Source organism: Micropterus dolomieu, linkage group LG06, assembly GCF_021292245.1.
Source record: "Micropterus dolomieu isolate WLL.071019.BEF.003 ecotype Adirondacks linkage group LG06, ASM2129224v1, whole genome shotgun sequence".
Classification (NCBI taxonomy): Eukaryota; Metazoa; Chordata; class Actinopteri; order Centrarchiformes; family Centrarchidae; genus Micropterus; species Micropterus dolomieu.
Genome location: NC_060155.1, coordinates 6,277,164 through 6,291,257, shown reverse-complemented (window position 1 = coordinate 6,291,257; position 14,094 = coordinate 6,277,164). Strand labels below are relative to the sequence as shown.

General features: G+C 39.7%; 1 protein-coding gene across 2 annotated transcripts in view; it reads right to left on the bottom strand.

Annotated features, from left to right (window-relative positions):
- atp1a2a (ATPase Na+/K+ transporting subunit alpha 2a) overlaps positions 1-14,094 on the bottom strand; it is a 33,093-nt gene that overhangs the window by 1,770 nt on the left and 17,229 nt on the right. For both annotated transcript variants that reach the window (XM_046050933.1, XM_046050934.1), the window contains 12 exons: positions 13,323-13,402; positions 12,377-12,486; positions 10,913-11,088; positions 8,710-8,846; positions 7,760-7,910; positions 6,865-7,033; positions 5,607-5,761; positions 3,381-3,504; positions 951-1,096; positions 728-858; positions 503-604; positions 171-262 (listed from right to left, as the gene is read on the bottom strand). In XM_046050933.1, coding sequence (XP_045906889.1) covers positions 171-262; positions 503-604; positions 728-858; positions 951-1,096; positions 3,381-3,504; positions 5,607-5,761; positions 6,865-7,033; positions 7,760-7,910; positions 8,710-8,846; positions 10,913-11,088; positions 12,377-12,486; positions 13,323-13,402 — 1,573 coding nt within the window. The remainder of the gene's footprint in view (positions 1-170; positions 263-502; positions 605-727; positions 859-950; positions 1,097-3,380; positions 3,505-5,606; positions 5,762-6,864; positions 7,034-7,759; positions 7,911-8,709; positions 8,847-10,912; positions 11,089-12,376; positions 12,487-13,322; positions 13,403-14,094) is intronic.

Sequence of the window (14,094 nt, the reverse complement as noted above, 5' to 3'; positions counted from 1 at the left end):
GAAGTATATAGGACAGGAGAAAAGGTCTTGATGAAAAATGGCACATGTGGTTCCTGAGATAGGGGTGTCAATCACTATACCATCACTTGGCATTTTTTGCCTTTCAGCTTATTAACAAGACAAAGAAGGTCGAAACCTTTTAATCTTGGTTTCTCTTAATAACTGCTTACCTCCGGGGCATCTCCTCAGAATTAATTTACGGACTTCATCATAAATGAAGATGAGAAGACTGTATGGGAAGGCACAGAACCACCACAGGGGCCTGAGAGGAAGAGAAAAAGAGTATATCAGGGGCGGGGATAGATAGAGTAGAAGTGAGTCACAGGCAGGGTGCAAATTGTTAAATTCATTGCAGCCATTTTTGAATATTAAGGATAACAACATGGTGTTAAGAAGATCAGAGACTTCATTTAAAGTCGAGAGTGACAGGCTAATGGCAGCCTATTAGGTCTTTAAGAGGTTATTTTTCGGTTCAGTGGAGATATGCATATGCAGAACGTACTTCAGAGGGTACATCCGCAAGGCAACGTCCATTCCAGGGCAGTAGGAGAGGAAGGCAGCCAAAGCAGTCTCAACAAACAGGCCGAAGATCAGGATCCGGTTCCTGTTGAACAGAAAATAAGAGTATATCAGAGAAAGGGAAAGTTTCAAACTAATCAAAAAGATATCTTCACACCCTACTATCCATCTTTTACTCCAGCCCTCCCTTCCTTTCCCCCTCACAAACCTCATGCCCTGCTTAAAGAGGGAGTTCCTCCTGGTCTTGCAGATGATTAGATCGGCCCACTGGACAACCACGATGCTGGCAAAGAAGCTGGTGTGGCAGGTGAATTCAATGATCTTTCTCTGCTCATAGGTCTGCCAGGTTGAAACACACATTACATTTAATCCCGCGTGAGTATGGGACTATTCAAATAGTGTGCTGGTTTGTCTTTGTCCACACTCCTTACCCACTGCTGCCCATAGGTGTCCTCTAGGTCATTGACTTCGCGATCGTCCCACATGATACGGATGCCCAGCAGGGTCTTCGGGAGAAAGCCGTTCTCAGCCAAAATCACAAAGTAGGTGAAAAAACCACCAAGAGCCTGCATCATCCCTGGAAACAAGAAAATGGGCAAGGAACAAATGGCAAAACATCATCTATTCATCTGTTCTCAGTATTCTTGGTAAGAGTTACATTATTTAACTTTTTTTTTTCATTTCCTAATAAGTTTCCTGGAAGAACTACCAGTATGTAATTTGGTGTTAATTAAAAAGAAAACTGACACAACGTTCTGTCTTTTCAGGGTTTTTTTTTTTTGTTATTTTGGGATCTTGATAAATTACCATTAACATAAAGCAGGTGTCGCTGCAGTAATGGATGGATACACAAACATTGTGTAAATTTTCTGTTACTGAATTAGATTTTTATTCATCTGTTGTATTAATACAATACAATAGGGGCAATGCTTTTACAAAACAAGCAGGAAAATAACATGATTTATAGATGATGTGTGTCTTCAGTAATGCCACGGAGCCAGGGTCTGTAATATTCTGAGGAAAAAAACTTACAAATTTTATTGAATTAGCACTGAAAGTTCTGTTTACAACCATGAAAAGCAAACAGGCTAAGAAACCTAACTAAAATATGTGTTCTGTCTTTCTATCCATCGCTCCGTTTTAGTACTGTGGACAGCGCCCACACACAACCTAATTTAGCCTTATTTCACCATTTCACAGCACAAACCCCCTCTTGCTCAGCTGTGGGGCTCACAATAATCATATGCCAAAATATTTAGACCCCAAAAAGCATTAAAGTACTTGCCAGGATACAGTGCATCTACCGATCTATACCTGTATGTGGGGCTTTCAGATTTTGATAGTGACAGAGGTGGTACCGGATTCAACTAATTAAACCCCGGGGGCAGGGTGAAATCACCGTCCCCTTCCAGCATGGCCATGGTGGATAGCCTACAAGTTGAAATGTTCAAGTTGGACCTGGAGTGTTGTGGGTTGAGCCCTAAAGACTTGTTTTAGCCCAGCTATGTCTGTCCACTAACAAACCTATTTCTCACAATTTTTTGACTTTATAATTTTAGAGAATATCTGAATGTCTTTTTATTGTTAATTTGTGAGTTTCTTTCTCATAATTTTCTTAATTTTATATTACCACCTAAGGTACCACTTATTTATTTCATTTACAATGGCCTTAATACAACGTCGTAGGAAATTTACGAAATTCTAAATAATTTACTTTTATGCAGCCTCAGTTCACCTTGTGTTTTTCCACTTAAAATTGTTTTGGAAAAACAGCACAGGTGATCATATCTTCCTCTCTCTGCCCTCTACAATGTTACTATTTTGTAAGTAAATGGCTCCAGACAGCTGAAGACTGCAATAATTGCCTATAGTGAGTTTTAATTTCATGTTGGAAAATATGTTTTGTCAGAGTGGGCGTAACGTTTTCAACATGACTGACATCTTATTTTAGAGATTAAGTCTTCAGATATACCAAACCTCCACAAGTAGGCTACTGATCAAGGATTGAGACAATGCTTATTAATCATCTAGTTCATGATAATGTTACAGTGAAACCCTGCACCAGGTCAGTTTTTATATTGATAGATCATTTTATCAGTAATAAGAAAATTGGCTGCATCTTTTTTTCTAGATGCTGTTACTTCTCCTCACTGGTCCCTGCTTACAATGTTGGGAATATAACTCTACTGTCACATTCATTGTTTGTCACTCAAGATCAAATCATCAGTTAAATGTTCATTGTAGAAGCTTCAGGACTTCAAGCTGTAATGTCAGAGCAGTGGTTTTTAAGTGTGATTTGATGTGACCTGCAAAAGTTCTGCCCCAGTGGTGCTCATCTTGGAAGAATTATGGGAGTTGATGTGAGTCGCCGGCTGTTTTGAGAGTGTTCAACTTTAAATTGTATGTCATCCAATGAAGCCCTGTCATATTTTGACCTATTTAACAGCCTATGAAATTGGGCCAGCTTTTGAATTTCACTATTCCCAAACCATATAAAACTAGAGATAAAAAGCATGCATTCAAGTGAGGCTCCAACCAGTGAAACATGACCAAGATTAAGTAGAAAACAGTTGCAGTCTCCACTCTCAATTTGCCGTAAATGTCAAGACAATTAGATGAAAACCGAGGCACTCTCTCCTGACTGTCTGCTCACCTCTGGATCTATTTTCCTTAATAGTACGTACCTAAACATTTTAAAAGGCAGTATGAAATGCCAGAATTTCTGATAAATGTCAATATTTTATGTTTTTATGTCTGTGATGTTTATTATAACCATAACCTCACACTACAAGAGGCCAGTCACAGTGATTCAGGTTTAAGAGCTGTGGTACAAAGAGGTTATGAGCCACAAGAGGACAAACCTATCTGTCCGTAGGCCATGCTGATGAGGCGTTCATTGACCAGCTTGTCTGATCTGGGGTTCCTTGGTTGGCGTTTCATGATGTCACTCTCAGCTGTCTCATAAGCTAATGAGATGGCTGGAACCTGGAGGGAATGGGAGGACAGCACAAAATCAGCTCACTTTGTGCACTCTGTACAATAAATGCGCAGGAATTTGTCTTTGTGGCAACTGTACAAAGGCATGATGACAGCGCCAGGCACGGGGTACCCCAGACATATCACTATTAGCATAATTCAGCATTCAATCACTGAGTGGAAGGAGAAAAGACAGCAAAAGGGCAAGGAAGATGGAAAAAAGGAAGCAGCGACAGTGACAGATAGAGAGGAGACGAGAGGAGTGAGATTGATAGTGAATTTCAAGACATTCATAAAATAGGAGGGTGGAAAGGTCCTTGTAATAAAGATCTTATATTGGCTGGTTTTACCAGGTAAGCAACAGAGCAATATATGTTACTTAAGGCAGGCTATATCTGCGACTTAGATGGGATTTGAGGTGGGGACGTGGCACTTTGGGAAACTGAACACAAGCTCTGTGGTGTACAAATCCAGTTTGTTTTGGTGTTATACTCTCCTGACCCACAGCAGCTGAGAAAGACAAGAAGGCAAAAGATGTGACCATGCTTGGCGTTGATTTTCTACACCTCTAAAGGATGTGTGTGTGTGTGTGTATGTGTCATTCTGTGTTAATATCCAAATTCCAGTCTTGAAGCATTCTTCTTGCTTTGATAAACATCTTTTGCAGCCATCCTTTTCCACATAGCAGTGCCTGCTAAAAATAATCATAGCAGACTCCAAGTGCTGCTTGTCACTGCAAAATCTCAGCAGAGCCCTCAAGCCTGTTGCCTGGAGTTGAACTAAGCTGTTAACAAGCTGTTAACAACTTCACCAGCAGACATGGGGAATTTGTAGTTTTACTTGTGTACTGTACTATAAACACTTTTCAGTACTTTATTGAATATTTAAATCTTTTCATTGTGTCCCACTCTTCAAAGCAGCTGTTCACTCCACCAGCAGTTATTAAATACATGCAGACATGTTACTTTGAAGAGACAGGTTTTTATATGCAAAACAGGTGCACAAATTAGGTGCTTTTAAGCTTCAATCATCACATCTTTAAAGTGAAATCCAGCCAATAAAGAATGCACTATCCCTGTGATCTCAGACTGTTAAGTAAATATTTGTCAACACGAACAAATCTGTCCTGCTGCTAGAAAACCAAAGAAGTTCATCTTTGATGTCACCTGAGTAAAATAAGTGGAAAAAGCTGCTCCTCTTTATCTTTAACCTTACATACATTCACCTAATTACTTGTAAAATATTCACGTTTGGCTAATTGGGATGTATAAGACCCAGTTTCTGCCGCATGCCACTGTCTGGTGGCTGAGAGCAGGAAAAATTAAAGTTAAAGTAATGAACACAAGTGAACAAGTCCTTTTGAATATATTCATCCTGTTTCCTTTCTTTTGCAATGATGGATTACGCCCCTCAGGCAAGCAGCGTGCCAGCAACTCTTTTTGTTGCTGCTGGAAGTACAATGGAGAGACTGGCATCTGGAAATGGCAGAGCTGTGAAATGTAAATCTGTATGTGAGCGTCACCCGGTCTTTGTTCTGCTTGAACAAATGGACGTCGGCGGTGAGCCAAGAGCAAATTTCTCCCACCGACAGAAAGAACAAATTAAACCAAACATTTTGTTCTTTTTACCTTCAGGCATTCATATTTGACACCGGTAATACATTAGATTCCTTAATTTCACCTTTAGCTTCCCTGTAGCTATGCGACATGCTAACAATCAGCATCACTTCATTGGGAAGGATCATTAAAATTAGCCAACAATTACCTCGGAGCACTGAGAGTCCTTTGTATTAAAATCCAGTGAATAAAGATAAATATAAAACTTTGTGTTTTGTTGTCATTGCCTCTGTGAAACTCCTGTAAATAAAATGTGGGGGTGAAAGTTGACTGAAAAACAAAAATTGTTCAAATATACTGGAAACCAGGTTTTCAACAATTAGTACATCATATACAATACAGGCTTGGCAGCAGTATATACATCTATAAAGTGGTAATATTTCAGAAACCTAGCTAAAACAATTGATTAAGATCATGAGGAAACCTATGTTATCTACACAGGGATTGAGGGACTGTATAAAGGGAGTTGAGTTCATTAGTTTTCCCACGGCTCACCATGTCAGTGCCCAGGTCGATGCAGAGGATGGTGACTGTTCCCAGCGGAAGAGGAACGCTAGCAATGATGAAGAGGAGGAAGGGCGAGATCTCTGGGATGTTACTGGTCAGTGTGTATGCAATGGACTTCTTCAAGTTATCAAAGATGAGACGACCTGCGGGGGTCAGAAACACAAGAAAGAAAATGTTTCTTTGTAGAGATGATACATGTATATACGGTGTATATATATTTATTTTAATATTGTCTTTTTCTGTCTTCATCATGGTCAAGTGAAATTTCCAGGCTTACTGAAATAAAAAATGCATGCTTTGTCAGCATATCCAAATTACTACTTTAGATTAAATTCCAGGTATTAGTAAGTAAAACATTCACAGACTGCAGCTCTTTCAAAATGCTGCAGCCAGGCTTCTAACACGCACTAAGAGGAGTGACCATCGCTGCCATTCACAGGCTACCTGTGAGTTTTAGAATTGATTTTAAGATTTTACTACTTGTTTTTACAGTCCTAGACGATCAGGCTCCTGCCTACATCTGTGATTAGATAACTCCCAACGTGCTGGAGATCCTCCAGCCGGGCTCTACTAATGGTTCCAAAGTCTCATCTTTTGCCGTTAGGTTTCCCAGCTGTGGAACTCTGTTCCTGGAGATCTTCGGCAGGCAAACTCCGTGGCCTCTTTTAAATCTTAAGTCTCATTTTAATCATATGGCGTTTTCATAACTGTTGTATTATTGCTGTTATCATTTTAATTCCTTTAATTCATTGAAACTTTCTACTGTACAGCACTTTGTAACTTGGTTTTGAAAAGTGCCATACAAATTAGGTTAATATTATTATGTCAATTCTCAAATCTTAATAACAAATTTCAGGTCGAGCCTCACCTTTCAGGTCTCTAAATGCTGACCATTAAAGTAAATACATTAGAACATTTTCCTTTCAAATATGTTAACAGCATTTTGTACACCGCTGAGACCAAGTCCTGTTAATACTAGGCATTCAAATTAATTATGTAAACCCTGCGTGGTGCAGTCTTATGTCTTTGTTATTGTCCTGGATTTCAACAGTTCAAAACTTGACACTTTAATAGCAGAATGTTCTAGTTTTTGAATCTCGTGTCCCTTTGTTTCTCTGACTTGCTTTTTTTCCCCATTTTTGGTTTCTGTCTTTGCTTCCTCTCTCCATATTACATCCTTTTTTTTATTCTTCCATTCTGGCAACCTGTCTCTCTTTCCCTCTCTCTGTCATTCCCCAACACTCACCCTCCTCTACTCCGGTGACGATTGAGGCAAAGTTGTCGTCCAGCAGGATCATGTCAGCCGCCTGCTTGGACACATCAGAGCCGGCGATCCCCATGGCAACGCCGATGTCGGCTTTCTTCAGGGCTGGAGAGTCGTTCACACCGTCGCCTGTCACAGCCACGATCGCCCCCTGCGCCCCCACAAGGACCAGCGAACAAAAAGTGTCAAGAAGAGAAAGATAAGTACCATGATTTAAGCTTTTCTCTCTCCACTTCCCTCTCTTTCCCCCTCCCCTTCTCTCTTAATAATGTCTTTTCAAAGCAGCTCTGGGGAGATTAAATGAAAAATGGAATGGAGTTGCAATCATTCAGTGACACGGAGTGAAAGTGAGTGAGTCAGGGTGAATTGTAGCATGACCTTAATATATGGGGATGTGTCCAAGGGAATACAAGTGAAACAATATATATAAAGGGTTTAATATATATGGTTAATGGTATACTTACGAGATACACACTTATACTCGCAAATAGACCTCCATAGCACGCACACAACCTTTTATTCATCCGTTCAGCCACCTTCACTTACAAATGGCTCAAACACACTCATACGCACACAAAACAGTTACACACAGCAAACTGTATTCAGCCTGAAATGGCAGGGACACACACACACACACACACACACACGTATGCTCTCACATACACACACTCGTATTCAACCATACCTCAACACGGGGACATATAAACAGACACATTCAAGCATTCATCCAGACTTTATCACAAACACACACATGCTTACATAGAATCATATAAACACACATCGCTATTTAGCTGTACGCTCTCAGAAAGGCCCAAACACACACACATTCACACACTATCTCACACACACACACACACACATACTCCTGTCCATTGACCTGTCTCTGGCAGCCCTCCACTATGATGAGCTTCTGCTGTGGGGAGGTGCGAGCGAACACTATCTCAGTGTGGTTCCTCAGCAGGTCGTCCAGGTACTCGGCGCTCATGTCCTTTAGGTCCGAGCCGTGCACCACACAAGCCTTGGCATCCCTGGGGAAACACACATATAAACACACAAACACAAACCCAGCAAGGAGTCAGTGAAACCGGGGTCAATTATGCAGAGGGAAGCATTGACATTTTCTTGCTTTCTCCTCAAGTTTGTCTTTCTGTTTCGTTCTCAGACACAAACAACTGCACCTCTGGCATCTTAAAGCTTAAAGGAAGGGTTTAACATTTAGGGAAATACGCCTATTCACTTCATGGATGAAAAGATTTATACCCCTCTCATGGATGTCTGTTGAAAATGAAAGTGGAACTAGCAGCTGATTAGCTTAGCTTAGCATAAGGACAGGAAACCGCTGGCCTGGCTCTGTCCAAAGGCAACAAAATCCTCCTACCAGCACCTCTAAAGCTCACATGTTGTTTTAATGATTCAGCTGTGTCTACTCTGTGCACATGCATCTATTGCACGTCTGTCGTTCCTGGAAAAGGGATCCCTCCTCTGTTGCTCTTCCTGCGCTTTCTTCAAATTTCCCCTCCCTGTTTAGTTTAATTAATTTTTCCTAAAACAAATGAGATATAATGTGTTAACATGTGAGCTTTAGAGGTGCTGATGGTCAGACATTAGAGTGGTATTGATCTTCACATTCAAAATTGCATATACAGTAAATATACTTACTAAAATGTTAAACTATTTCTTAAAACCTTGTGTGCACGTACATCCCTATAGACACATCACTGCCCACATGCTCAAACACAGACACAGTCACATAAAAAGTAACTCTTAGACGCTTGAGCACACAGCCTAAACCTCCTCTGACACACACACACACACACACACACACACCTGGGGTTAACTTGGCTCAGAGGGATGTTCAGTCTCTCAGCGATGTCCTCAACCGTCTCGTTGCCCTCAGAGATGATGCCCACACCTTTAGCGATGGCCTTGGCTGTAATTGGATGGTCCCCTGTTACCATGATCACCTGACCGCAGACAGAAGGTCCCATAAATCACAGAGCATTATCGCATTAAATCCCACTGCACCTCATCTGTATGTCATGTGTCAAAGCATGCTTGAGCTACAGTGCAGTATGGGATTTTAGGGTCTATATGTCATCCTCATGTGTTGCGTAGTTACACTATAATAAATAATAAAATAAAATAATAATAGTGCTATTGGGGCCAGTATACTCCCACAAAAATCTTGTTTGGTACGTTCTTCTATACAAAATAGTGGGATTGTGACCAAAAACAAGAGTGGCTCATGTCTATGGTCACTGTACTCTGCATAGACTTCCCAAAATACAGCTCATCCTCATTCATCAACCCCCAGTTTACCTGCAACAGGTTAACAATGTGATATGACCGGTTTCAGGCAGCATATTTTCATTTCACTTCTACAAGTCACACTTAGTTTCAAAGTGACTTGCAAGCTACTTCTTGTCCTGACGGAGCTTTTCTGGCACAGACTGTTCTTTTTTTTTTGCAATCATCCAAAATGAAAAAAACAGACAGAAGCAGATGACTAAAAAGCTCTCTTCTCATTTTATCACATAAGTGACGATAGAACATACTGTATAATGGGTTTTAAACTATGTTTCTTCAAAATCTCACATCAGACTGTCCATGAGTGGCTTACTTATGAATATAACTTTTTCTATTTCTGTGGCCAATTGTAAAGCAACGAACCACAGCTAAAAGTGAAAGTAAGATCTTGGGTAAGAGTTGTGAAACATGTACGTGATCATAGACAGTCATATGAGGATAACCCGCCTATAATTTAGGTTTACACCATAACTGCATCCATAGAAACCACAAGGAATAACTTATTTTGAATACCTGCTACTGTATATGGCATCTGAACCTCAAAAGAAAAGTTAAGTAATAATGAGTAGAAGGACAAACATGATTTGTAGGTGCAAAGCTACCGATGAAAAGAACAACACCTGCCCACGTTCATTACAACAAATATAGTTAAATAGACGAAATGTTTCGATCCCAGTCAGATCTTTGTCAGGTCAAGAAGATCATTTAGAGTTCACTACCATAATGCCTCAGTCAAAATAAAGCTGATATAATTCAACTAAAACTCACTCTCAGGAAACTTTATGATTTAAACATTTTATCAGACATGTCATCGGTTTTGCAGTTGTTTTTTTTTTAGCAAATACTCCTCAGCCATTTTCTTCACTTAAGCAATAGTAACATCTTCACTCACTTCTGCCTCTAGTTTGTTCTTTAAGCCAATTACAGTGTGTCTTTAAAAAAATCCATTATCAAAGGAAGCACGATAACTACTGTACCTGAAATTAAATGTGCAAAATCTCTTTCCCATATTTTTAGTGCTTCCCCACGATATTAGAACGACTGATTCTACTCATTATCCATTTTTATCTCTGTTGGAAATTGTTTAACCTTCCTGTGGCCCGGAAGGTTAAACAACTGATCTGCTCTGTAAAGATTTGCTGTTGATTAACATATAACTAAAATTTGTAATGAATGTACTGAATCTGCGTTTCACAAAAAGAAAGGTTTTTTAAAAATCAGCATTGGAATATTCTGAGTTCATCCTTTATCGTTGCTTTTTGGCTTCACATCAGAAGTTCATTCATTTTTGCTATTGATGATTGATATCGGATTTTGCAATTTCTGATCCTAAAACTGTGAACCATCTTCTCATCGGCGAATTACATTTACTCCTAATCTTGTCACTCATTTCTTCCACAAAAACAGTCACATCTGGGAGAGGTGAGTATACAACCTCTGAACAAACGTCTGTCCACCATGCTTCTGTTACTTTGGCTGGGCGTTTACAGCTGGAGTGTTTACACTGAATATGTTTATCAGCGCCTTCCTCTGAGTAATATAATTTAATTTATCCATCAATTATCACCTATCAGGGCCCCTTCAAGTGTCATTTGGACTCCATTTTGTGATTTGAATATACATTTGACATGGAAATCCCTTCTTTAAAAAGTCCAATAAATGACGCTCCAGGAAAAGGCTTTTCAGGAACTACAATGAAGGGTGAATCTGTGGAACCAATTACCTTGATACCAGCAGAGCGGCATTTACCCACTGCGTCGGGCACAGCGGCACGCGGCGGATCAATCATGGAGATGAGGCCCAGGAAGCAGAGCTGCTCGACGGGGAAGTTCATGTCGTCGCAGTCGAAGGTGAATCCTCGAGGGAACTGGGATGAAGAAAGATTCAAGTGGCAGAAGCCTGCAAGAGAAGAGGGATCAGTGTGGCGATCATTCATAACTGACTGAAAAGACATCTCATCTCAAGTATACTGCAGCTATTGGGGGAAAAACATGTTGTTTTGTTGTTTTGTTGCTTTGACGTCAACTGACAATGTTTCTGGCACTTTAAAAAGTCGACCAATCTTTCGTGACTGTAAGGACGTTTTAAGTCAAAACATCAAACAAACACTAAGGATGTTCTAGTGTATTTTGCTGTTGCTCTCAACAGTAAAACATTACAACCTATGTAGGAGTAAAATGTAAATATGAAAGAGGTCTGAAAGCTCTCAAAGACACCTTCAGGAAAAACACTGTCCTCTGGTTCCTATGATCCTTTACCTTACATATGCATACAAATCATTTTTAATTTTAGATTTGGAGGTTACAGGTCTGAAATACAAATGGAATCAGCCACTTTTATTAATTCATGATCCACAGCCCCTGAAAATTGTATCTCTTGAGTCCCTATAGAGCAAAGCAAAATAAAATGCTTCTGATGAAAAAAAAAAAAAAAAAAACACAGACTCAGTCTAAAAACGGAGAAACCTTTCTTTGTCACAAAACACCCGACCCATCATCATCACCACCACCACCCAAGGCATAACTGAGGTTTAATAATTTACATGATTTCAGGAGTTTCACTCCAAAAATGGCACCATTCCACATTTCATTGTTTGAAAAAGTGACAACTACTCTAACAAAATGATGATAGCACATAATTATTACCTATGGCACTTTTAAAAAGATGCCAAGTAACTTTTTTTTCCTTCGTTGTCAAAAAGATGACATTTACAGAGTCTGGATACGGAACACTTTTGAGATATTGAAAGTTGAATTTCAGGTAATGAGTGCACCCAAAATGTGACTATGGCATTTACAAGGGAACATGTTATTTCATGTACAAATTATAGTAGACTTTAGTTCAGAGTTTGACCTGAATTGAATTACCAGTCCATTACCAGCTCATAATCCATACAACATTACATTCACACCACAGAAAACCCATAGCTCTGACATTTTGTGTAACAATGTTCATTTTAACTTTGATTCCATGCCCAGTCTATTGCAATTCTGGCTAAGACAACACTGCCAAAACCTTCTTCTTTGTATACACTGTTACAATAAAAGCATTAATCACTTTTATGGGGGAATGTGGTTAAACAACCCTGTTAACCAAAGAGATAATAAAAGGGAGTGCTGTGTCAAACTGCTTCTCCCCGCTATCTATTCCCGAATAGGCTGATAATGGCTAGTGCCACGAAGCATACCGAGCACTCTCTCTCCCAATCCTCCCAGCTCCATGTAGGCGTCCTGGAAAGCGTCTCTCCAGTCTCCATCAAGTGGATGCTCCTGGCCATGGATCATAATGGTACTGCACCTGTAAAACATTTATTAATATACTGCTGCTGCTAATAAATTAACCTCGATCTGTGTAGCAATTCTGTTAACTAACTGCTGTACCCACTATATATATATATATATATGTTATTGTGCATTAGGGTTCATTTTTGCACAAAGGTCACACTTGGTGTGGTGTATTTGGACTGATTGTTAAGGAAACGGGGGCCAGTCTTGGGCCAAAACTGGTGTGACAATTTGACCAAAATGTATTTGAATGCATGATAGTGTCCCATTTAGGCATATAAATATAAAAAACCTTTCAAAAAATTGGGTATTTCAGCACCTCAATCCCATCCCCATGCCATCAATATGCAATAACAAATATATTAGGATGAGACTGGTGTTACGCCATTTTCTCATTTTCAACAAATCCACAGAAAGGACCAAGACCACCGTGATCTACCGTGTGTCTACAAACACTTTCTGATTTCCCTACCATGTCTGAGACTCTCAGCCCCAAAGCCCAGGAGATAGTAAACTACAGGTCATGGTGATGAAGAAACATTTCAGCAGCGCAAGAATCTGGCTCACTGATTTGTTTTTAATAGGTTTTTTTCTATTTTGTGGTTTTTAATAGTTTTTGTTCAACAATAAGCTACATCAGGTTTTGGATACACACAGACAACAGTTGTTACTAGGATCAATTTAAAGTTGGCTTTAATCTTTTCATGGGATTTGTTAACAATTAAAAAAAAAAAAAAAATAGAAGGAGAGTAGTCTTTTTTCAACTACATTCCTGCAACAGAAGGAATACGTAAATGAAAAACAGGTAAAAACCGAGACATTTAATCCATCCATTATTGATTAACTAACCTCTCCAAGATTCTCTCTGGCGCTCCCTTCATGACCAGAATATGACCAGAGGGATTATCCTCCAACTCATGGACGGAGAGCTTGAAGAAAGGGGAGACAGATAGGAAGACTTGTGAGGATATAACATGACACGATATATTTTGAAACAAGATGCAACATTTTGTTTCTTACCGGTCTAAAATGTTTCTGTTTTAGTAAGATAAGACTCAAGGCAGACTAAAACTCAACAATGAATTTCACCTTCATGCAAGCAATCATTTTTTGTGAAATGAAATGAAATGAAAGTCTTTTTGAAGCTGACTTGACTTATTACACAGTGTAAGTCATATGTATTCCCTGTGTTGAAGGAGCTTTCCTTCACACTCTCACGTGCATTCTCGTGGTGTTACACCTTGCATTACCCCCTCCCCCACAAAACACACCTACACATAAAAGCACGCACACTACCCCAGGTAATTTGTATCTGAGTCACAGCATATCTAATCTCAGAAAACCAGAGCAAAATTGCTTTCCCCCCCCCTCAACACAGATGATCCTATTTGAAGTCAGGGAACAGGTGCACAAAATACATGCAGGAAGTCTTTTGTTTGCTTCAACATTACTGTTGTGTTATTCATATGCTGGCTCAAATCTCCAGACAGGATGGGAAAGCAGAGACATTCCCCCTGTCTTAATTGCTGTGGTGCCCTTGAGCAAAGTGTTAAAGGTCTATGTGATGATTTTTTCATAGTTCAATATTAACTTTAAATTTGTGCCAGTGTTGTTGTCAAAT